Source organism: Poecilia formosa, unplaced genomic scaffold (assembly GCF_000485575.1).
Source record: "Poecilia formosa unplaced genomic scaffold, Poecilia_formosa-5.1.2 Scaffold106, whole genome shotgun sequence".
Classification (NCBI taxonomy): domain Eukaryota; kingdom Metazoa; phylum Chordata; class Actinopteri; order Cyprinodontiformes; family Poeciliidae; genus Poecilia; species Poecilia formosa.
Window position 1 is genome coordinate 933,562 of NW_006800045.1, and position 24,986 is coordinate 958,547.

General features: G+C 39.9%; 1 protein-coding gene across 1 annotated transcript; it reads left to right on the forward strand.

Moving 5' to 3' along the window:
- Positions 1 to 750: 750 nt before the first annotated feature.
- Positions 751 to 24,986, forward strand: LOC103143241 (sodium- and chloride-dependent taurine transporter-like). Its single transcript, XM_007559699.2, has 15 exons — positions 751 to 1,001; positions 7,148 to 7,377; positions 7,467 to 7,601; positions 12,710 to 12,798; positions 12,911 to 13,056; positions 13,208 to 13,340; positions 14,447 to 14,581; positions 15,623 to 15,726; positions 15,852 to 15,976; positions 18,495 to 18,607; positions 19,226 to 19,363; positions 20,728 to 20,830; positions 20,984 to 21,084; positions 21,197 to 21,367; positions 21,870 to 24,986. Exons 2-15 carry the CDS (start codon positions 7,149 to 7,151, stop codon positions 22,026 to 22,028), a joined length of 1,881 nt encoding a protein of 626 aa, XP_007559761.1. The 5' UTR covers positions 751 to 1,001; position 7,148; the 3' UTR covers positions 22,029 to 24,986.

Consider the following 24,986-nt stretch of genomic DNA (forward strand, 5'->3'; position numbering starts at 1 on the left):
TCTGGAGCATGAAAATGGGCCAACCTACTGCCTCTATTAGCTGCAAAAACAAGATAAATAAAGAAGAAACAAAAGAAACACTGATACCTTGTAGATAATGAATGGATGGATGGATGAAATCTTGAATTCAGTGATGAACACTGAAAAAATGAGCACACTGTCAGAATGGTGATTTATGTTGGGTTTTTACTTTTCTATGCTGACAATAAACAAACACACAAAAATGATATTTATATTCTATGCATTTCATGAAACAGCTTAATGTGAAATCATGTTAAATAAATAAATTGTATTTATACCTGGTATTTGTTGTTAGGGGATGCGGGTCTGTTCCTTTAAACATCGTTCATGTTGCGTTGAGGTACCGCTCGTAAAATGCAATATTGGCAATGTGGGTTCAAAATTTGTGAACAAAGATTTTTTTAATACCATCTGGTAAAGTTTTATTATACGATTAACCATAACAAACAGACCACGGTTTGACGTTACATGACGAAGAGAAGAGACGCAACAGGTTTCATTTTAAACCAGGACAACGCAGGAATTACATCATGTTGTCCATTTCTCAAAAAAACTTTCTTTCATTTTATTTAAAAGTTTTGATTGTGTTTATTCAACCATGATTTTTTAAAGGGAATATTACACGTTGAAATTCAGCGCAGTTCACTGTGGCTTCTCTCATTCTGGTAAGTGCGCACTTTGGAAAATGTCTGAGGCGGACGCTGTCCGTGAACGCATCACCATCACCGCTTTCCTGTTGCTCAGAGGAGGCAGGCCGGTGATTTTCCACTGCCGCTGATGTCTCTGGTCCCCCGGTTTTAAGAGACAAAGGTCAGAAAGAGAAGCTTATAAATAGGCTAAAATATAAGCTTCCGACGCGTCCACACTTCAGTCGCTCTCACGGACACGGGAGGACACGGACAAGACTAACCTGACAAGGGACCGAGCGCAAAGGACATTAAAAGGACAAAATAACAGAAAACATCACATCATCGTAGCAGGTAAAGAAAAAAACCCTTTATTCATGTTACACTCATTTAGAATTAAACTGAGATGGATGTCCATGATGCTTTTCTGCGTTTTTCAGGGATTTTTTCTTTTGTTGGGTGTTAAATTTAAACGTATTTCCAACTCTTTTGTGTATGAATGAAAAAATGTTTATTTGCAAACTAAGAAGATGGAAAAACAGGAAAAGTTTATCTGCAGCAGTAGCAGATAAACTCAGTGCTGTGTTGTTTCACAGTTTAGTTGTGTTTGTGCGGGAGCTGCGTGGATGCGGGGATGTTTCTTTGTCAAGCGTGGAGAGCTCTCTCTCTCTCTCTCTCTCTCTCTGTCTCTCTCTCTCTCTCTCTGGTATTGCTTCGTGCGCTTAGGAAGGTTTTACCGGTGGATTTGCATTTCCTCTCATGTCTGCATTCAACGCTGCAAACTTTGATTTTACACTTTTGTTTGGAAATTTGCCTATATTTTTATGTCGGGGAAAATAAAGTTAATTGTCAGCCGCAACATTTCCTTCTTCACAATTTCATAAAAAGCGTTTTTCCCCCTTTCTAACCTTGACTCTCTTTACATCCGAACCCAGACCGAAACAGTGCTGCTCGGCTGAGCTGCTGTTTTAGTTCCGTTGTGAAAAGGGGAAGTGAGGCGCTCACTGCGCTCAGGAGGCGGAGATGCTCCTCCGCCGCGCTGAGCACCGAGCGCTGCCTCCCTCTCCACCTTTTGTCTCGCTTCCTGCTTTCTTTAATTTCCTCTTTTTGTCACATAGTTTTTAATTTAAACGCTACAGACTCCATTCTCTGCGCACAGCGTCTCGTTTATTTCTCATATTAAACTGAGTATTTGAGTCTTCTGCCTCCAATGTTTGAAACGTCTTAAAAAAAAGTGGACTCTGGTTTATTTTCAGTTTGTTTCCTGATGCTTGAACGTGATGGAGGGGAAACAGAAGCGCCTCACTGACAGGCTCTGTCTGCGTGTTGGTGTCAGAACCCATCCAGTTGGTTTCCATTTTAGGATCATTTGGACATTTTGACTGCTCCAAAGTTAAACTAATGCTAAATGATGTTTGTCGCCCGTATTCGTTTATCAGCTTCTGGTATTTCAAAACTGCGAAGGACTTTCCCTTGAGTTCTGTTTCCCAGAATGACAGAAAGCCGCTAAATCAGCACACTGAAGAGAAACTGTGATAAAACGACCGACACTTTGGGACAGAAGATGAGACTCGGGTTGTTTAAGTTGGTTTGTTAATCTTCAGTCTTTTGACGGCATCTTGTTTCAGAACTTGGTTGATAAAATGGCATCAAGTTTGTTGTAATCGACTCACAAGCGTCTTAATGGGAGGATTTAATTTATTCATTGAATTTGGATTATTTGTCACACTGCTATGCGACACCCAGGATGAGATCGCTCTGAGCGTCACACTGATTTTCTCTTTTTTTTATTTAACTTTTAATCTCCTTGCTTTAACCCTGAATCTCATCTGAAGAATGTCACGAATCATGAATATATTCCAATCTGAGATACAAATAATGTTCTTTAATGTCTCATGATTCAAGACACTACAGGGATCCTGGAGTCATTGTTGATTCTTTCAAGAAAAAAATGTGTTTAAAGATTGAAATCCAATGAGTCTGGGCTAAATCGACCATGAGGAAACATTGAGGTTTTGTAGCCTCCGTCTTCCTGTTTGCCAAACCGGAGCTGAAAGCTTCTGTATTAACGAAGGACTTGTTTGCTGTTAAATGATTCAGTAAGTGTGTAACCTGAGGTTTGTGGAAAAGGGGTGTGTTAGTGAAATCTTAAGCTATAAATGTGATCTTGTCTCTTTAAATGACAGCTGAGAACGACTGTGGGAATTCACACCGACCCCATGAAGAGAAACGCCACCGAGTTAATTTGCATCATCTGTTCTTGAACCTTTTATCCCCCTGCGTCCTTCGCTGCACATCAGGCTCCCTCTTCACTGCTGCTGTACATATTAACTGACATGAACCACTGACCCACTCCGCTCTCAAATTAGAGCTGCCCCATTAATCTGGTATGATTGTATCTGCGTGTGTTGGGCTTTGAAATATGTTGTTTTACTTGGCAGTAAAGATGATAATCAACACTCAGCACAATGTTATTAGAAGTAATATCAGTTACTTTCATGTTGTCATACCTGAGCGTGATGGAGGGCAAACAATGGTGACATGGTGAGTCCGACAAACCAGCTCCCCCTTGTGGCTGACACTTGCATGAATTCATTTTTTGTCCTTAATCGGTAAATTAGTTGATTGTAATTTATTCTCATAAGAAAAATATATAGTTTGAAATTTAAATAAATATTAAATTTATTTAATATTTATTAAATAAATAATAAATTATTTATTTACCTCCATTTACCTCCTGGTCTGGGCTTTGATTAGACCATCTTAATTGCATTTACATTTATGAGTGAAATGGACAAAATTGAATGCTTTATTTTTATGTGAATATGTATATTTTTTATTATTACCATGCCGCTACATTAAGTTCTAAGTGTCTTATGACATATTCATTTCAGGAGTCTTTAATCTTGTTGCCATAACAAAATCAGCAGCACAACTAAATTCCCAAATATTTGGAATATGTTTTTTTGGCAAATTACCACAGCTTATGATTTTGACTCTTAATTATTCTATATTTGTATTTGGCTCCTATTTGAACCAAGTATCCACTTTTAATCCCCTCCCCCACACAGAATCAGACACAGGATGCTTTAATTTGGTAAGTGTTGTGCTGAATTTGACACTCTGTTGAAAACATCACAGCAAACGGGAAAAAACAAAAACGAGATGCACCATGTCCATCCTGTGTCGTCTTCTTTCTAGTGCATTATTAGAAAATGAAATGAGAAGCTATCTAATTATTATTATCTATGATCTCATATTGTTCTTACAATATTGGCCTCAGCTAGGCTATGGGAAGCATTTAGCACATCAACTTCAACATTCACCACAAGACTTAACAGCTAAAGACCAAAAGTGTTTCATCATTCATACGTTGGTTGCCGGAAAAGCGTTTTTTAAATGATGAATAACTTTGTGTCAGCCTTAAAATGAGTTTCCAAAACACATTATTATGATATAATCTGCTAAGACACATTTTTAAACTCTATTTTTAATCTTTTTCCGTTATATGTAGGAGTCCAACATGTTCACAGAGAACAGAAAGTTAGAACTGCTCCACTCTTTGAACGAGTCAGTGGTGTAGTCAAAGCAAACCAGGTTGAGAGTGATTCAGTTTTAAGAAACCAAATTCAAACATTGTAGATAAAAAGTTTTGTTGTAGAATTTCACACTATGTCAGTTTTCTGTTCATAGTTTATTTTAGTCAGCACAACCATATTCTAAAACTGTGAAGATTACTGCATCCAGTTAATCTTGCCTGCATGCAGACCAGATCATTTCCCTCTGTTGAAAGTTTCTTTGCATGACTTATGCAAAGTGCATCAGCCACAATCTTTAAACAATGTGTCGTGTTTTCATGCCACCTTTCCCCACCTGCCACGATGTGAGCTGACTAAAACTCAGTGATGTTCTGGCATTACTTCCTGTTACTGTTTTTAATACTTGCTTAATCATTTACAGCGTGATGCATTCAAATTACATTCGACAAAAGCCTGCTCTCATTTTTCAGTCAAATTGATATCATTTTCTCATTCTCCATTCAACATGTCACCTTTTGTGCTTCCTAGCTGAAGCAGAAATGCCCCTCCCCCATAAATTCTTGCATTCCTTTACCATTACCCCCTTCTGTCTGATTCACAAGATTATCTCTGTAATCTCCTTTTGTCCTGTTACACTTTCAGCTGCTGTAAAATGAATATTTTATGAAACAAGGCTAAGTTTGTGGATGCTTCAGACTGCAGACTGAAGCTGCAGAAAGTGGGGATGCAAAGTGAGCTGATTTCAGAGCGATCCAGTGGAAGAATCCTTGACATTTTTGTGTGCATCTGGTAAATTAGTTTGGCTCATTTTCTCCAAAACGTCACTTTTTTTTCAGTTGGCTCCAAATTTGCACATCTGTCTCACTGAAGACTGGATTTGGGTGACTCAAATAACAGCCTGTAAGCCCAATTAGTTTCAAATCCTGAATGGTCTGTTTGCAACAATGAAACAAAATGCACAAAAGTGACATGTCATGAAAACAACAACATGAGAAATGGGAAGAGAAGCAACACGGGCAGATGAATGCATTCAGTGAGGAGCAGGGTGGGGGAGGGGAAGCTGGTGAAGGATGAGTGGACGCAATCGGTGACCGGTTCGCTGAAAAGGTACATGCCCTTAAAATAGGAGAGTGAGTTATGCAAGTCATCTGGCTGAGAAAAAAGTGTTTGTGGCCGGGTTCTGAAACGGTCCTACTCAAATCCAGACTCTTGGTCCAGTTTGCTCTAAGAAAACCCCAAACACAGAGCAGAGGCCAATTAATATCCTGGTCCTGGTGAATGACCTGAGCTCTCAACTGAGCGCCATGAGAAAGAACAGTCTAAGTAGAAAAAGAGCTGATTGAATCTTCAGCACAGGAAACGTTGAACCGTCATTTTACAGAATGATCATAAAAACCTGGTCTGAATCTGTCTGAATCTGTCTGAATCTGTCTGAAAAGCTGCTAAATGGCCAAACGGTTGTTAACTGGGCATGTGGTGACCTGTAAAACAGGAGTAAATCAATAAAACAATAATTAATTAGTAAACTGCTGTTAATCATATAATCACCCAGTTTAGTTTTAATTTGTTAAACTTTAAACGACAGGTCAGTTACAGTTCAGAATCCTTTAAAATGATGTGAAATGCCCCTTTAGTGCTAGCTTTAATGGAAATGTGATGTTTTCATAGAGATGTGTTAAATATTGCAGAATGTGCTTTGTCCAAAAGCTTGTGTTGTGTTGGGCTTTTTGAATTGCATAAATCAGTTTGTTACCAGTATTTTACCTCAAACATAACGGAGTTTAGTATTTCATAAAGCAGGAAGTGTTTAGCACGTGCTTGTGCGCATGTGGGCCGATCGAGGGGCGACATTCAACTGTGACAAAATAAGTTTGCTTTGCTTTGTTTGTAGGGTTTAATCTGTTCAAAAATGTTCACCAGTTTCATACATGATGTACAAATGAGCATTTTACATACAAACAGTACAAAGTTGTTGGTTTTCTCTGAAATGTGGTCTTATCGTTAAGTCAGATCTCGAGAATGAATGAGAGAAACGGATAGTAAAGGTGAGAGTGCAGCAGCAGTTGGGCCGATGAATAAAGATAAGGATGTGACATTTTCCACAGTTGGAGGCATGTGCTGACTGCTAAGCATGTGTCTCTTTCCTGACTTTCTTTTTCTCCTTCGCTGTCGCCATTGGGTGGAAATTTACAGCTCTAGTTGCTGATCATGATCACATTGTTCTTCTGTTTCTACATTTTTGTCAGAGCAGATGAGGAAGGAGAGAAGGAGGAAGTAAAGTGGTTCATTAAAGTTTAGGTTTCTGTTCATTGCTAAAAATATCTTTGGTTACTGTTTAACTTTTAGCCTTACACTGAAGTACAATCAGCAGAAGATCATTTCTGGTTCTTGTTCCACTTGTGGCCCAGGCATGTTTAAACAAACAGAAATGACAGTCAGTATATGTTACAAATGAAGCCTTATTAAATTTACATTAAGAAGGGTGTCAGTGATAGAATGTGGATTTGTGGTTAGTTAATGACACTGTTACACGTTGGTCTGCACCTGCTTCACATGGTGTGTTTCCAAAACAGACGAAGTCGAGCAGCAAAGCAGCAGCACAACGTCTCCACAGAGACGTTGTGCTGCTGCTTTTCTCTTTAAAGTCTTATTTATTTAAACTATTATTTTAGTTGGAAAATTCTTCCCTTGAACATCTAATATAGGTGAAGCGTACAACAGTTCATGCTTCTCCTGCAAAAAAGATTTTCACTTCTTAGATTTGAGCTTCTCTGCTGGTCATTTATCAGGTGGATTGACTTTGCAGTCCATCGCCGTTTGTGGCACATTGGGCATCTAGTGTTTATGCAGTGTTACTTTGATAAATATTTAAGCAACATTTCCTGAATAATGTTTTCTCCACCACTTTTTAAATGAGTTTAATATGAAGTTATGCTACATTTCTGCGTTTTCTATCCACAGAATGGCACAAAAAGAGAAACTTCAGTGTCTGAAGGATTTCCATAAGGACACGTTGAAGCCGTCTCCTGGTAAGAGCCCTGGCACTCGGCCTGAAGACGAGGCGGAGGGCAAACACCCCCAGAGGGAGAAGTGGGCCAGCAAGTTGGACTTTGTCCTGTCTGTGGCCGGCGGATTTGTAGGTTTAGGGAACGTGTGGCGTTTCCCTTACCTCTGCTATAAGAATGGTGGAGGTAAGCATCAAATGGTTTGAAAAATCATTTTGTTTACTACTTTTCTTTTACTTTATCTGTATGGGTTTTGTTTCGTCTCCCATTTCTAGGTGCGTTTCTCATCCCCTACTTCATTTTCCTGTTTGGCGGAGGTCTGCCAGTCTTCTTCCTGGAGGTTGCCCTGGGTCAGTTCACCTCTGAGGGCGGCATCACCTGCTGGGAGAAGCTTTGTCCCATTTTTACTGGTATGTAGCTTGTTATTAAAATCCAGTTGCTAAAATGGTAAATTTGAATGAAAACAAAACCTGTGCACCAGGAAATTTGAACGCCTCAAACCCTTCCTGTGTAGAAGGCATTTTTTTTTTATTTTGACAAACAAGAACTACTTATAATTTCCCCCACTGATGTCAGATTGAAACTTTTACATGTTGGGCACATTTTAAGGCTTCCTAGTTTCACAGTCATGTCTTCCCTTCTTTGAAGCTTTTAAACACAAGTTAGCATTAGCATCCATCTGCCAGACTGCAGTGCCATAAAAACCTATTAACTCTCTCCTGAATGTCTCCACATGACCTCTCCAGAAATCATTCAGACCTGCTGTACCACATGACCATGTGCTTCTGATGTGCCTGAAACTTCATCATCATTCAATCAGAAAATAACAGAAGTGCCTTTGATTCTAGCACTTTGAAATGGGATTGAGTTGCTTTTGTTGCCATTTCCATGTGATTTGTGGAGGGACTGATGCAGCGAGGGAGGCAGTCGACCTCTGCCATGCCCCTGATGTAGTAGTCATAGGCCACCATCGTTTGACTCGTATATCGACGAGCAGACCTTCAGCCTGTGCTTTGTGTCGGCACCAGTCAGAATTTAAAAGCACAAAGAAGAATCAGAACCGTTCCTAATAAGAAAAGCAATAAAAGTGAGATATCAAATAAATTTGAAGCATTTGCTAACAGCAGGATCACAACACCATAATTGATTTGAAGAGAATGTCAAAGGAAGATTTCAGAAGATTTACCAAGATGTGATCGCATGCTTGAGAAGGGATGCATTATGGGAAAACCTGTGGAAAATCCCTCCAATAGTCACTTTATATGACCATGGAAAGCAGGACGGTGTGTGCAGTGAAAACCAAAATCTACTTTATTATAGAACAGTTATGTTATGAGGCTGACATTTAAACACCGCTGGATATTTAATAGCTTGTTTATGTAACTTCATTCACACGTAAAATATGCACAGTTTTGGACTTTAGCGGCAACTGATCCTCATGTTTACCCGGTTAAACATCTTCAATCCAAAATCTACCAGACACATGTGAGCCATCGTCTTTCTCCTCAGCAGCGGTGACTCATGAATTTAATGATCACTGCACCACAAAGGATGAAAAGCAATTCCCTTTTTATGTTTAATTAAAGAAATGCAGTTTAGATTCTTTGATTTGTTTTTAATTTTAGTTATTTCTTTTGTTTTGTTTGCAGGTGGAGCAGTGGACATTTGTCCGCTGCTCCACCTGCCCCGCCCTTTTATTATCAGATTTTTCTTGAAGCAATTCCCCCATCACCCAATAAGAGAGACCAGGCCTGTCTCTCTTATTTAAGATTCAGGTTTTTTTCCACACCTCTGCTGTTTTTGACAGAGGAATGGCTGAGTCACACCAGATTCTCCTCCAATAAGAGCGCTGAGACTTTGCCCAGCAGCCGTCACCAGGCAACAACCAGGGCTGCGCTGGTACACCTACACACTGGGCCTGTTCGGTGCTTTAACCTTCTCCACATCTCACCTTGTCTTTCTTTTTCATCTTCCCAGAAAGCTCAACTAATGGCCCTGAGAAGTCTTGTGATATTATTTGATCAAGTCGACTTTAAGCATTTCTTTTCTCTGCCTTTATCCCCCTCTCCTCCATTTTCAGTGCCCGTGTTTAATAGTATTTTCTTCCTTCTTGGCCCTTGCTTTCCCAGCCAGCTCCTCTCACTACCAGCCAAATAAGATTAACGTATTTTACTTCACTCTCACATATGCAATTGCCATTTTATCTTCACATTCTAACACATTATCGTGTGGTTGTCTCAAACACACACACTCAGACACAAGGCGGTGTACACAGTGTCCTGAATTACACATCTCTATGGTAACAGCACAGCAACACATCAGAGAGGGCTTGGAAGAAAAGAGCAGGGTGGTGGTGGGATCTGAGCCGCCGACAGATGGATTGATAAAGACGGGAGAAGGAGCAACACAAAGGCAGCCAGACGGAGCAACACGAAATGAATCCGATTCAGAAAAAACAATTAAAATTCAAGAATAAATTTGAGATGAACATAAAACGTGTAGAGGATGGTAAAAAATGAATCAAAATAATAAAAATTGACATTTTGTGGAAGTATAAATTTGTTTATAATGTGTAACTCAAGCCAATGTAGATGTTGTTTTTTGTTTTTTAGCCAACATCCATACCAGACAGCAGCAGGCTGAGCCGACCTGCATAAATAACATCCTGATATCAGTTATTGATGAGCTGAAAAATATTAAGACAGAACAGAAACAAAAAGATTAAAATTTTATAGGTTTGGGTAAGAAAACACAGGTTAAGACATAAGTCATGTCAGGGTCATTTACAATAAAAACACATGATTTAAAGCAAACCTGGTTAAAAGCAGTTCTGGGTTCTCAGTCGTGAGTAGGTATAGTTAATAACTTAGAAAACCCAGGTTGTCTCATAAGAAAACTTTCTCCTCAAGTCAATCTGCTGCCCTGCATGCATTTCTGGAGCAGTGGCAGAATAAGAAGTCCCCTTTTATGGAAGATATCACCAGCAGAACCGGACGAGGGGCGGCAGCATGTCTGAGGAGGAAAGATCCAAACAAAGACAGAACGCTCCAGGACTAACATATCAGCCACAATACAGGATAATAAGCAAAAACTTAACACACATCCACATGAAAATAAGTTGTGTTTTAGAGACGGACCACTGCTAACAAAGAGCCTTTCTATGTCTACAAATACTGATGGGTCAAGGTGAACCAACTCATCAAACAACAAAACTGTCTGAAAATGAACTAGAACTAAACAAACCCACAGAACCTGCAGAACCACTGATGAAGAAGGAAGAATATGAAAACTCAAAAGTACAGAGAGACTCTAGATGGGAGCCGCGCTGCCGTTAATTATTAAACTCTTGCAAAAACTAAAACATTTTGTACAAAACAAGCAGCTGCTCCTCTGCTTTTTGATCGCATTCATTCTAAAAAGTCAGATAAAACGGGGACAAAAAAACCCATTTGACCAGATAGCTGATGAGAAATGAGGCCATCAGATCCTCAGCAGCTGCTCAAATAATAACTCATCATCAGATAACGTTGTAAGTTCCTCCTTCTGTCCACATCCTCCAGACTCCCAACACTGACAGGAAGCATGCTAATAATGATCACATCTGTAGCTTCTTTACCTGTTGTGACAAATTTCAGATTATTTACTCAGCAAAACCTTCAGCAGTTAAAAAAATGAGTCGACTGCATATGTGGATAAACTGAGTGAGGTCAGGCAAGGTCATCCCTCCAAGAGCTGAAGAAATGACATCATGGAGGAGAACACATCTGTTTGTTTGATCAGCACTGTCCCATGTGATCTGAGTGTGTGTGTGTGTGTGTGTTTAGAGATGCGAGGATGTTACAGCTACTAATTGGCCAAGTGATTAAAAGGACATGATTTGTTGGCAAAGTACTTCTCACATTCATATACATATAAAGACACACAAATGGCAGACGAGGGTGAGAATGTTGTTTCATAATTCAAGCTTCTCTATTCTCTCTCTCTCTCACACACACACACACACACACACCATTTTGCTCACAGATGGTCGGTGACGTTGAAGGACATTAATTTGGATGAGTGGCCGCTGTCGGCTGCGCCTCAGCACATACAAAGCTTGTTTTAATGTCCTTATGAGGACTTACTGTGACTGCGGTCATTGTGTGAACTCTACTCCAAATTCTAATCCATTGGGATCCGAGTTCCTGCACCTGCTCTGACTCCAGGAGGATTACGTTTCCTCCTGAAGTTATCAGAGAATATTTCAAAACAAAACACGATCATGTGTTTACACCCATCTTGTGTCAAGGCCAGTAGTGACGCAATGAAACTTATCTGACTGTTCTTGGAAATAAAGATTTTATGTCACTCAAGATTAAAAACATCAATGTTTCTGGTTGGACCTGGAATCGGCTAAAAGATGCCTTACACAATATTTGAGAAAGAAATTGGTGTTTTGAAAGGCCTCTGACCTTTCACCAAACCTCTGAAGAAAATAACTTCAGCCCTAATTCCTAAGATGTTTGGATAATGTTGCCTTTTGAGACTTAAACAGTTTCTCAGTTGCATTTCCAGTTTTTCAAATGAGAACTTTCACGCTGCTCTATTTTTGCATTGCTACCTGTGGGGTTCCTCCAGGCCAGGTTCTGGTCCCCAGTTCAAAGTTCATATCATCATTTAAAAAACTTTTTATCAAAACTGCTTTGATGAAACCCAGGCAAACTTGTTTACCTGCCAAGTTTGCAATCTGAGTTTTGACAGCACATTATCTTTTAAAGCGTTTTCTGAAGATAATTATGAAGCTGCGATTTAATCTCAGACACTGGAGTTGTTGCTCGTCATGATTTAACATAATGCTCTGTCTGGACAGCTTTCCTTTCTTCTCCACTTGCAAATGATTTTATGAGAAGACATCTCATCTGGCACATCAGCCCTCGTGTTTGTGACTCTTCTCTCACCTTCGGATGTTATCAGACCTGAAGAGGGTCAGGCCTTCGCAGCAGCTGCCCCCCAAATCACTTATTAGTCTGTTGTCAGCATCTACATGGGTCAAAATGGGATTGGACATTTCTGCTTGGTCACAGTATGTCCTCTGAATAGAGTACAGGATTATCTTGTGCAGATGAGTTCGACAAACACTTTTCAGTATTAAAAAAGGATTAGCATGGATTCAGAACTGAATGTGCATTGTCAGAATGGGAGTTCTGGCCTCCATTAAGCATTTGCCTACGAGTTGAAGGAAACCAGGTTTATTGTTACAGACGTTCTCCTGAATTTAAATGTTTTTTGGAGAGGCAGTTGATTTACTTTTTGAATGTTCCTGTGTGGATGAGGAGATTTGTTTTTATTTTTTAGTTTAAATGGCTACAGTCCAATATTGAACACCTTATTGTTGCACAAAATATTTCCCCAACTGACAGGATCTAGGTTTCATCCTTAGCTCTGAGATGATTTCCCATCCAGCTGCCTCCATCATGTCTGTAACCAACAGATTCTTCACTATTGTTTTGTTTTAAATTTTATCCTTTGTCTTTTGCAGGTATTGGCTACGCTTCCATTGTGATTGTATCCCTCCTGAATATCTATTACATCGTCATCCTCGCCTGGGGTCTGTACTACTTGTTCCAGGTGGGGATATAAAACTGTTAAATTCCCTTTTTATCCTAAAAGTTGCACAGGAATCTAATCTGTCTAAATTCATGCTCTAACAGACCTTCTGTTTTTTTAAATGACCTTTCAGTGTTTCCAGCCAGAGTTGCCCTGGGCCAAGTGCAATCAGCCCTGGAATACAGATCAATGCATTGAGGACACCTACCGCAAGAACAAAACCATCTGGGTTGCCGCCAACGCCTCCAACTTTACCTCCCCCGTCACAGAGTTTTGGGAGTAAGTTACATAAAATCCCTCACACCTGCTCACTTCTATACCCACACACAGCTTTCATGTCCGTTGTGTTCCTCATGTGAATCGCTCATTATTGGTGTGATCTCTAGCGAAGCTTTAGAAGTACGGTTAAGTATGGATTATCATTTTGCAGACACAATGTGCTGGGCATCAGCAGCGGCATCGAGGAGATCGGCCCCGTTAAATGGGACTTGGCCCTGTGTTTACTCCTTGTCTGGGTCATCTGCTTCTTTTGTATCTGGAAGGGCGTGAAATCCACCGGAAAGGTAAATCAGTGTGAAATAAATAATATTCATTCATTTAATTTAACTGAGATTCTGTTTGTCAAACTGTTGATACTGAAACAAAGACGTGGTGTGAAATTGGTATTTCCTTTTCTTCCTGGTCTGACATGGGAACATTAGGGAACATATTGGGTCTGACTCTCTTTGCAAACCGAAGCCAGGACTTGGTAACTTAAGCCACAATAACTTTTCCCACATTTACTGAAGCTGTCAATAGATGCACAGCAATTCATGATGCAGCTTCTGAGAAAACGAGGCTCCGCTTTATATTGCTGCCATAAACACAAGTTTTCACAAGACAAGAGGAGAGGCAGTAAATGAAGGACTCCGCTTTATTGGACCAATCACTCTTGATTAATTGGTCCAATATATTGTTCCTAGTTGTTTAAGTTTGTGAAAACAACTCTTATAAAACAAAGTTGGGTCAAAACTTTCCCCAGGCAGAAAATGACTCTGTGTGCCTGAAGTCTCTATTTACAACAAAGGGAAATTACTAAGTTCACTCATTTACAAAACCCTTTTTCAAATGAAACGAGGGATGTGAAAAAATGTCATGTATAAAGAACAAATTTGTGGTTGTTTTTAATTCTTTGGGTTTCCTTATCAAACATCCAAAAGTCCCTTCTGCAAGAAAACAAGTCAGCAACTTTCACCCAGACAACAGCAGGCCACCAAGAATTTAAGGAACCTTGTTTTGTTACACTGTTGGAAACTTTCAGTAGTTTCCCAGGTTACACTGCAAACTATTTATCAGAGAAGGAACCGTGTAAGACTGCGAAACAACAAATGTTTCAAAAACTCCAGATTATGAATATGTTTGAATTTAAGAAACATTATAAAACTTTAACTTTTCATTCAGGAGGAATTCAGGAAGTACATTTTTAAAATGAGCGTAAAAAGCCTCTTTCAGAAAAAATACAATAAGTGTTTTTATTTCAGTACCTGTAATGACTTCATTAGGAATATGAGCAGACAATTTAGGGAAGAGTCAAAAATGACCAATTTGAAACTGGAACTCGGAGATGAATGCAGTATTCATGTTGTGTGTGTGTGTGTGTGTGTGTGTGTGTGTGTGTGTTCTACCTCAGGTGGTCTACATCACGGCCACGTTCCCGTTCGTCATGCTCATCGTCCTGTTGATCCGCGGTGTAACTCTGCCTGGTGCTTCTGAAGGCATCAAGTTCTACCTGTATCCTGACCTCGAACGCCTCAAGGACCCAGAGGTAGGTTCCCCCCTGTGCTGCCTGATTCCCAGAGCCTCTTCACTCAGCTCCTGTTACAGAAATATTTCCTTCTTCTAGTGAAAGGATTTGTTTGGACGTGAACTTCGTTGGTGATTGAAATTCCTGGAATGAAATTTAGACACCAGGACATTTTTTTTTCTAAATCAAGCAAAGAAGTTAAAAAAAGACTAAAAAAAGCACAAATCATTAACTGTATGTTAAAGATTCTATGATCGGTGTAGAATAATGCAGTCCTGCCTTTAGAAGTCCAGGAGTGAGCAGGCCAGATGTTTTTGACCATTTTTGTGGAAAGTTTACAATAGACTTGGACTTAATTTATTGTCATTGCACAAAGATACGACAGTGAATTTGGCAACAAAACGTTGCTTGGCTGCCAGAATACACAGAAAGTGCTGCAAAACTATAAGTATGACTTATATAAGTATGTATATGTACTTATAAATACAAGTACATATACATACAGGTGTTATTGGTGCAGGTAAAAAAGGTAAACTCACTATTATGCATTAATGTGAAAAATTGCAGGGATCTGTTGATTTTGCATGAATTTCCACAATTGCAGAATCACAACAACCTGGGCGAGTGCTAAATGTTGCAATAACAAAATAGTTTGTGATAAATAAATAAATCTTTAGGACTTCACCACCTTACCGCTTCTTTGCCTTTTCTAGAACTTGAACTTTTCTGCTGCATTGAACAGCCAGTGTTACCAAACAGATGACGGTCATTCAGATCCTGGATGTGTGGTAGTTAAATAATGACCCAGAATTTATTGCAGGCAAAGTATTTCCTCATGATATGAATACTGCAGTCGTAATGACATCAGTTGTGCAGTACCATGGTTCCAGGTTTTTTTCCATTGTGTTCTTATGCTATAAAGGGAATTGATAATCTTGGCAGATACAAGCTAAGCACAGAACACTAGCAAAGGTTTCAAACCATGCTAAACGTTTAGCTTTCCATTACCCAGACGTCATCAGCAGGCCTCAGCCTCTCTGTTGCTCTCTCCCTACTTGGCAGGTGTGGATTGATGCCGGCACTCAGATCTTCTTCTCCTATGCCATCTGTCTGGGCGCCATGACGTCCTTGGGGAGCTACAACAAGTACAAATACAACTGCTACAGGTGAGGCGTCAGTTTTCAGGGGCCGGGCGGGGTGTGGTGTGGTAGGGGAGAGACTGGGTGTGGGGGGTGAAGGGATCCTTGTGTGTTCATTAACAAATCCTCCTCATGACATATGTGTGACATAGGGACTGTTTGCTGCTGGGAGCCCTCAACAGTGGTACCAGTTTTGTGTCTGGCTTCGCAATATTTTCCGTCCTGGGCTTCATGGCACAAGAGCAAGGGGTGGACATTGCTGAGGTGGCAGAGTCAGGTACGAGGGTTCTGTAAAGGCGGCAGTGATGGTGGGCGCTGCTTCCTGGTTAATAAATTAAATAACAGTCATTTCAAAAGAAAAACAGCAACGAAACCCAAAAGAGAATTAGCCTCTACGTTCATTTTCGAACTTGAGTGACAATTTAGAAACATCATGGATTCCCTGATTAAAACACAAATGACGGCATCGGAATATGGAAGCTTCCGCAATCAAACACTTCTTGACAAAAGCAGATTTAGGAGATAAGAACCTATTTGGTCGGTTTGTACGCGCTCATTTAAGTAAGGCAAGCTGGCGCAAGGCAGAGGGAGCTGTGCTTTATGTCTTTAAGGAAGACGTTTTTTAGGGAAGAGTTGAGGAAAAGCTGCTGCTGATACTTTACGGCACATCTTATGTCAGTGTGGCGGTTTAAAGATTTGAGTTTTGGTTCTGAGATGTTCCTCATTTACAGCCAACAACCTGATGGTGCCTTAGCTTTCATCCAGCTGAGAGGCATTTGTTGTTAGAGGTTACATCTATGACTCTTTTTCTGCAACCTTAAGTACAATGAGATTTCCATGGATTTCTGTCATGTTTTTTCACCGTATGCGGCCTAACACTAAGCCTGACCATTAAAGGAGCCCAGGTTACTGTGGATGTTTGCTTTCACTTTCTGACAGAATCACACAAGGATTTCATTTATCCCTACTTTTAAAAACAAGAGCAGAGCCATGGTGATTAATGACTTATCCTGTAAACACACCCAACGTCAAAGTTGTTAAATCCAATGGAGATGGAAGAGTGTTTTCTAAGAACTTGTTTGCAAAGACTGGTTCTGCTCTTTTTGCTGAATTGCTTTTCACTCCAGTTATTTGAATAAGACTTGGCGGCATGCTGTTTGATTGATGTAAAGGTTTATTATTTTAGAGAAAGTCATTTTCTTCATCAACAGGTTTTGTGAAGCAACACCTTATCTAAAGCCCCAAGATCAGCAAATTTCATAACAAGTCCATGTAGCTTAGTATTGCTTTCTACGTTAACAGTATATGCTGGCAGCCCAGTCGATGCAAACATTGCACAATTCTGTAAAGTCCACCTGACAGTGGGGTTTGCAGAATCGTCCAATATCTGTGATATTTGGCGAGTGGGCTGATGGTCTGTGAGGAGTTGGTCAGAGAAGCTCGAGGAAGCAAAGCGCTGCAAGCTAACATGATGCTAGCTGTTAAACTGAGAATTTGACAGGATTCTTGTAAGGAGCAAGATAAAATGGACGACTAAAACATTTTTACAGAATTTTATCTTTGGAAAGGAAAGCAAAGAAGTTTTCAGAAAGAAATCTGTAAGTTTGCCTAAACTGCAGCAGTTTGGGCTGAACATACGTTTAAAGCTAAATAAGAGAAGGGATGCTCTTGCTCCGTAGTGTGACTTTAACTGTGCAACGGCTTGGCACACAGCCTCAAATGACTTAACAATGGGATAAAAAGAGAAGAAAGACTTCTTTATATTTGGTGCTGTGCACAGTAAACTCACGATAACAGTATAATCATCATGAACTCAGTTACTTTTGATTTGGTAAATTTTCTGAAGGTTTGTTTTCCCTCTGGGGCTGGGAGTTGGTTTAACCTTTGTGAGTCAACGTGGTGTTTGGTTGGATGCCTTGTCATAATTTGCTACAAAAATGGAACCTATTGATACACTCTACTATCAGCTGCAATGCTGTTTGCTGTTATGGCTGCTTCCTTGTTCCTTGACTTTTGTTTTACAGTTCCCAATGTAGCATCATTTAAATTCGACCTCTTAAAAACAAATCATTAAAAAAAGCATTCGCTTTTTATCTGACCACAAGTTTTACATCTGCTGCTGTTTTGCAATAGTCCTTTTGCATTCCCCGTTGAAATGGCCAACCGTATTTCAGTTGGGGATTCAAAACGGCTTGAGGAACGTGTGCATGGTAAACAGAATGTATCGGACACACCTTCATGTGCTTGATTTGCCTTTTTGAAGCATTTGGGGCTTATTCAACTTCAATCAGAGCAACGTTTACAGTGGTCCTTCCTTTTTAAACGATGTAACATACTTTATGCATCCTGTAACATCTCTCTTCTAACTGACTTACTTCCACAGAGATACTGTTATAAACACAAATGTATATAAATGTGCTTTATTTGCTTTTAACTATACTTGTGTGTTTTATTGTAATATAAGGTGCTATTAATTATGTGCTTGTAAGTGAAATGAAATTGTCATGTGTTGAGTGTGTACAGTTAGTGTGTCTTAACGCTCTGCAAGCAAGAGGTAAGTAAAGATGTGCTTTAGATAATTATTTTTAATGAATCTTTATCCAAATATACTTTACATGTGAACTTGATCTGTGTGCTGTAGTCAGGCATTGATTAACTCTTCACTTCCTGCTCTGCGTCGGTTGTTTGGGGGCATTTTTCTCCCCCACAGGGATGCAGATCAGATGAGATTATCATATGATTCTAATGTCGCTCCTCCCCACCCCCTTCTGTCTCCTCTTCCTGCTCTTCTGCAGGTCCAGGCCTGGCATTCATTGCCTACCCCAAGGCTGTTACCATGATGCCTTTTCCTACACTCTGGGCAATCCTCTTCTTCATTATGCTGCTGCTGCTTGGCCTCGACAGTCAGGTCAGCAGATAAACTAACAAACAAACAGGATTTTTCTATAAAGTAACACAGTCTACAAGACCTCTGTTTTCTCCCAGTGTTCCCAGTACTAACTGCAGAAATGCACCACTCAGTCAGAGACAGGAGGAGGGTCTTAGTGCTGTCAATCACTCTTGTACTCAACCCCTCCTCCTTGCTCTCTGCTACACTAAAACTCGTTAACCACAAGATATAACGGATTTTCTGAAATGTCGATTAGACACATTGAGCAGAGAGTACATAAGCATGATTGACAGCACTAGGCTCCTCCTCCTGGCTTTGATTGGTTGTTGTAGGTGGGGAGTGGTGCATTTGTTCAGATGGCAGCAGTACCTTTTTTTTTAAATCTTTCAAAATCAACCTTTCAGTAAGGTGGATTGTCGTCATTTATTTTACTTTACAGTGTCTTCTATATAAAACAATAAATCACATGCATCAAAACCAATGCATACCAAGTAACGTGTGCATTTTCAAATCCAGCTTACAACAGTAGATGGCACTTAAAGTAACGTAACTCAGGACAGAAAACTGAGCTTGGTTTGAAATCCTGGAGGTCAGTGGAAGGACAATCTGACTTTCCATCCGTTTTTTGTCTTGCAGTTTGTGGAGGTGGAAGGGCAGATCACATCACTGGTGGATCTGTATCCGTCCTTCCTAAGGAAGGGTTACTGCAGAGAGGTCTTCATCGCCATCATCTGCTGCATCAGCTACCTGTTTGGACTTACCATGGTGACCAAGGTAACGAAACAATATGAGGAGGTGGAAAAAGGTGCTGAATGTAAAAGGCACCTCAGCCAAACGTTGAGCATTAAAATGGTTGTTCAGTTTGACATGAACACAGCAGCTCCTGACCTCTTTTCAGGGTTCATGTAGTTGGAACCAGAGCGTTTGGACTGCAGTCAGTGTGAACCCCTGAGAGACGATGGCGGAGGGAGGGGGAGTTCTCATGACTTTTAGTGTCAAGTCATGAGAACTTCCTTTCCATCTGATGGTATTAATAGTTACAGACCCAATTTAGATTTTCCAAATCCCCTTGCTTCCTCCTCATTCTCTTTTTATATCTCCTATTTTCTCATTTATCCCCTGGACTCTTTAAGTCCTTCTGTACTTTTTTTTCAAACCCAGTCGTTTTGTCATAATTGTTTCTTCCTGTTTGCATGCTCTAGTTTTCTTTTTTATATTCAACCATCTCCCTAACTTCCTGTATGAGCTATGCATACACATTCTAAATCTGTATAAATACTGACAGGAAATGCACAAGTATGCATTTTAGATGCAGATTTTTGTGTATCAGAATTTTTAATCAAAACTGAAAATCACTCCAGCATATTTAATTTTACTCATCTTGTCGCCGAGCATTTTAATCAGAACCTTTCAGTTTGTTTCCTGCTGATCTGAGACGATACGACACATTTGATCTGTTTAATGGTTGCGGTTTGCTCTTCACCAGATCAATGTTCTGATTGAATGTTTTTGTTTAATCACTAAGTTTTAATCAAAATCAATCACCGGTTTGAACCACTTGAGATGAATCTGATCTTATTGAAATGTTTTAGTGCCTTTATTATTGATGTTGCCATGGTTTCAGGTCACCACTGGTGTCTATTTTTCTATTTCCTAGATTCAGTTTGAGGTGTAATGGTACAGAAACCAATACTTTGACTTTAGATAAGGGGATTGTTGAAGATCCTCTCCACCTTCTCTCATCTGTTCCTCATTCATGTCGGCTCCGTTTCAGAACAATACCTCCAGTCCTTCCCTCTTTTCACGCAGACCTTCACTGTACCGACTCATTCCCTCCGTTTCCCTTTTTGTTGTTCCCATGACAACTTCATTTTCGGGCTGCTGTGGCCTGATTCAGCTTTAGGATTCCCAGGATTGGGGATTATTTTTCATATTGTCGACACGCAGGAGGTCGTGTACCGTCACTCCTGTTCAGACGCGTCATCTGCTCAGATTTAAGCTGCTTTCTTGCTGTTTACATGTTAAACTTTTCTGGAACGACTTCCTCCAAAACTATTTGTGTGGAGTTGGAGCCAGAACAGATCATGTGTTTTTATTTTGCTTTAAAATGTTGAGACTAAAACGACGTCTCTCTGCAGGGTGGCATGTATGTTTTCCAGCTGTTTGACTACTATGCAGCGAGCGGTGTGTGCCTTCTGTGGGTGGCATTCTTTGAATGTATAGCTGTTGCCTGGGTTTATGGTGAGTATAATTAATCCCAACAATACTGAAGCTCATTATTCAGTTCCCTGATCAGAAATATTAATTTACAGGCATAAAAAGAAAAATAAAGCTGCTTTGTCTTTTACTACTGCGAACCTCACCAGAAGGATCTTTACACTGATGTTTTTGCAGGCGCTGATAATTTTTATGATGCAATTGAGGACATGATTGGCTACAGACCAAATCCTTGGATGAAATGGAGCTGGACTGTTGTCACTCCTTTACTGTGCATGGTAAGGACTTTCTAATGAACCTGCCCAGAACTTTATGATGGTTATTTTGAACAAATATCTGAATATAAAACCATAAAAATGTGGATTTAAATGTGTCCCTTTTCCACCACAGGGCTGCTTTATCTTCTCTTTGGTCAAATACAAGCCATTGATGTACAACAAGCTGTACCAGTATCCTGACTGGGCCATTGGAATAGGCTGGACTCTGGCCTTGACCTCCATGATCTGCATCCCCATGGTGGTCGTCATCAAGATCATTCGGTCTGACGGGCCCCTCATCGAGGTGGGTGAAACGCGCAGCGAGCAGAAGATACTCTGTAGATTTACTCAGATTTCCCTGAATAAACGTCGGCCTTGGGGAACGGTCACTGATCTCAGTTTGGAGGATCAGGGATAAATTCTCAAGGGAGAATCAAACTGTTCAGAGCTAAATTTGCTTCAAGAATCATTTTCTGTCTCCTAAAATAACTTTTATTTCTTAGTAATTTGAGCTATTTTATTTCTATTTATACATCTGTTTTGCACAGATTTGTTTATATTTATGATTGAACACAAACTCAGTTCATAAAAACAAGGACAGGTATCAGAGAAGTCAAATAAATCACCTAATTCTTCCTAAATGTAGATTAAAGCTCTTTTCTTATAGTTTTTTTTTCCTCTCTACATCTTTTCTCTTTCCAACTGGTTTCGTATTTTATCTTTTCATTCTTGCTCTATTTGCCTCTTTGCTTCATCTTTCTGTTCTTTGACATCTGTTCATGTCTTGTGTCCCTTCTGGCCTGCAGAGGATCAAGGCCGTGGCGGCCCCGGTGCGTGGAGGGGCCAGCTCCCGCCCCGCGGACCACCGTGTCCCCAACGAGCTCACCTGCCCACTGGACCCCAATGGAAACAAGGGGCTAATGATGAAGGCCCCCACCCACACCATCGTAGAAACCATGATGTAAAGGGGTGAGGAGGAGGCTCTCCATGAGAACGCTCTCTTCTCCTCTCCTGTCCTCTGAAACGCTTCTAAAGCTAGCTAGCTATCTGTCTGTCTGTCTGTGTCTTTCTGGTGGACTGATGTGGGTTTTAAGGAAAAAAAGACAAGAACCTCACATTTGAAATCTTTTAGGAATGCTTCAAAAGCTGTTTGCAGTTGAGGAAAATGATTATTACAATTCCAAACTGTTAAGTGCATTGTTTCCCTTTATAGTTCCCATGTGAGGTACATTAGCAGCGACCACTGATCATAAGCTGGTCGCTTGTTTCTTCACTGATGTCCACAGATAATCAGAGGTTGTTCCCAAAAAAGAACAAAGTTATGTCTTAGATTTATGGAAAGGAAACACATTCAAGTCACTGCTGATGCTAAAATATTCTATAAATTATGGTGCAGTTTGATAAAAATGCACTTCACAGCAAATGAAGACAAAAACAGGGAAATTCTGATCACACAGAAATCTTGTTTTTGGCTGAAACTGAAACATTCCCTTATTTTCATGTTAATTTCTTCCTGCAAAGTCAGAGAAGCATCCAACCGGATTTGAAGTGTGGAGTTCAAACCCTTGAGTGTGTTGTCTGTGGCGTACTGTACAGTAGTAGCTATCAGTCTATCTATATCTATCTCTTTATCTTTCCGTGTCCTAGACCAGTTTACAATATGTAAGTTACTGCAGTAGGCACTCGGCTTAAAGTTTTGGATTGAATTTTTTTTTTCTGCAGAGGAAGTTACATTATTATTATTGTTGTTAGTTTTTTCCTCTGTCAGTGTTTAGATTCTTTTATTATTATTATTATTATTATGGGTATTCACTATTGAATTGCTGTAGTTTTACATAGAAGGACGAACACTTCTTTCAATTGGTGAAAATACTAAGCTGTTATACGGATCACATATTTACAGTGGCAGCCTTTCTACTTCATCATGTATATCTTGGGCCACCTTTTGCAGTTGTTTTAGTTACACAAACAAATTTCAATTTAATGATTTTTCTCCAAAGTGTTTTCTTGTTATGGGCCAGCTGCTTCGTGACCACTTGGATGTTCAGACTGAAATGGAGACCTGGCAGCGGCTCCTCCTGCGGTTCAGGGCTGGGAAGCTTTTCTTCCTCTGTACGGTTCAGGGCAAATCTGGACACATTTATTGGGGCAGGACAAAAGCTAAGATTCATCTCCAGTTCAGATCAGGTGACCCAGTCAGTTGTGTTTCTTAGCACTCCAAAGCAGGAGAGCAACAAAATCCTGTGACACAACAGAGAATAACGCTGCAGGGCTTTCCAGTCGGCAGAACTTTGTGTAGGGAAACTGGCACTGAAGGAACCCAAAAAGCATCATTTTGGGAAACCTGATCAACACCGACAGACACAAACTAAAAACGCCCAAAAGGAATTTTATTCATGGAAAATAAGAAAGTTTTTTAACTGCTCAAACTAAAAGTTAACTCGATCTGAGTTCCTGAACACGTTTAATCATAAAGAACATCAAAAGGATCGAGTGTAGAGGCACAAAATGTGATTTTACCAAGTTTTTCTCCTTTTTAAAATTAGTGAATTAAGCATCAATTTGTTGAAATTATGTTAAAGGTGCCCGGCGATACGAAAACAAGGCCTCAATTCTGGCTGATTTTTAACAGTTGTGGTATAAAAACTACATGTGATTTTTTTTAATAGTAACATGGGGCCATAATGCTGATAATGTGAGCTGTTAACGACAGACTAGGTAAGAGGTAGTTGTTGGATTCAGTTTAATGTGACAAAGGGGTTTCCGTGCGTCTCACCAGCGACCATCTGCTCAGGACTTACCCTTTAAAGCTCTTGTCTGCTTTAATTTGCTTCAGAAACATTTTACTATCAGTTGGGAACAAAGAGCTGCAGTCGTAGCAAACAAAACTTGTCTTGTGCTTTAAAGGACATTCGCTCAGATTGGCACATAGAGAATCAAAAGTAACTTCTTAACTGCCTATTTTATACACAATCAAAGGTAAAGATACACTGAAATGATGTGAGAGATGTTTTTTTGCACTTGAAATGATGAGGCCAAAAATAAAATGCTCAATTTTTCAGGGTACTTGGAGGTGAAAACCATTGAGGCGGGAAGTTGTGCAGTACCCAGGAGTTGCCTGTATTTGACCAAAAACTTCCCAGTAGAGGTGGCATAGCAGCCAGAGCCTGGCGTTTTTCCTCTTCTTTTTACTGTAGTTTGTACCATTAGAGGGATTTGCTGAACCAAATCCACAGCTGACATCTATTTTCATACAGCCTTTCCTATATAACGTCTTTCTACAGCTCAGCTTCCATTTAAATGCACATACAAAGCTTCAGTGTATTCATTAACGTTTGTACAGATCTGGTTCAAGGTTCCTCTGAAGGATCATTGCACAACAATGAAAAACAAAAAACTTTATTCATTTGCAGATTATCTTAAAATCTTCAATTTGTCCACTGAATAACTTCTTTTAGATTTAAAATCTAAAGCATATGGAAACAATTCAACTTTTTTAATGTGTATTTTCTTTTTTACATATTTTTAGAGACAGCTCTTGGCTGCTTAATTGGAAAAACATAAAGTCATCAGTAACGACTTCAACTTTAAAGCTTTTTCCAGGTGCTAAGGTCCTTCTTTTGTCAGGGATTTATTGACCAGATTATTAACTAGTGCAGTCATTTATAGGTTTGTTCTGCCTCTCGGTGTAAGTTCACAGTTTGTACCAGCCCTTCCGCCTTTTACCCTCCTGCTGTCAGTTAACCCGAGTAAACTTTCCGTTGAGCTAAGCTTACTGATTTTATTTTTTCTCTCAGAAATAATGAGTTTGCAACAGAACTAAAGCATTAGTGATGCACATGTTTTTACCGCCGAATGTTAAAATGTGAAAGTCACCTGCAGGTGAATTTAAAGTTTTCTGAAGATTTATTTTTTAGCATAAA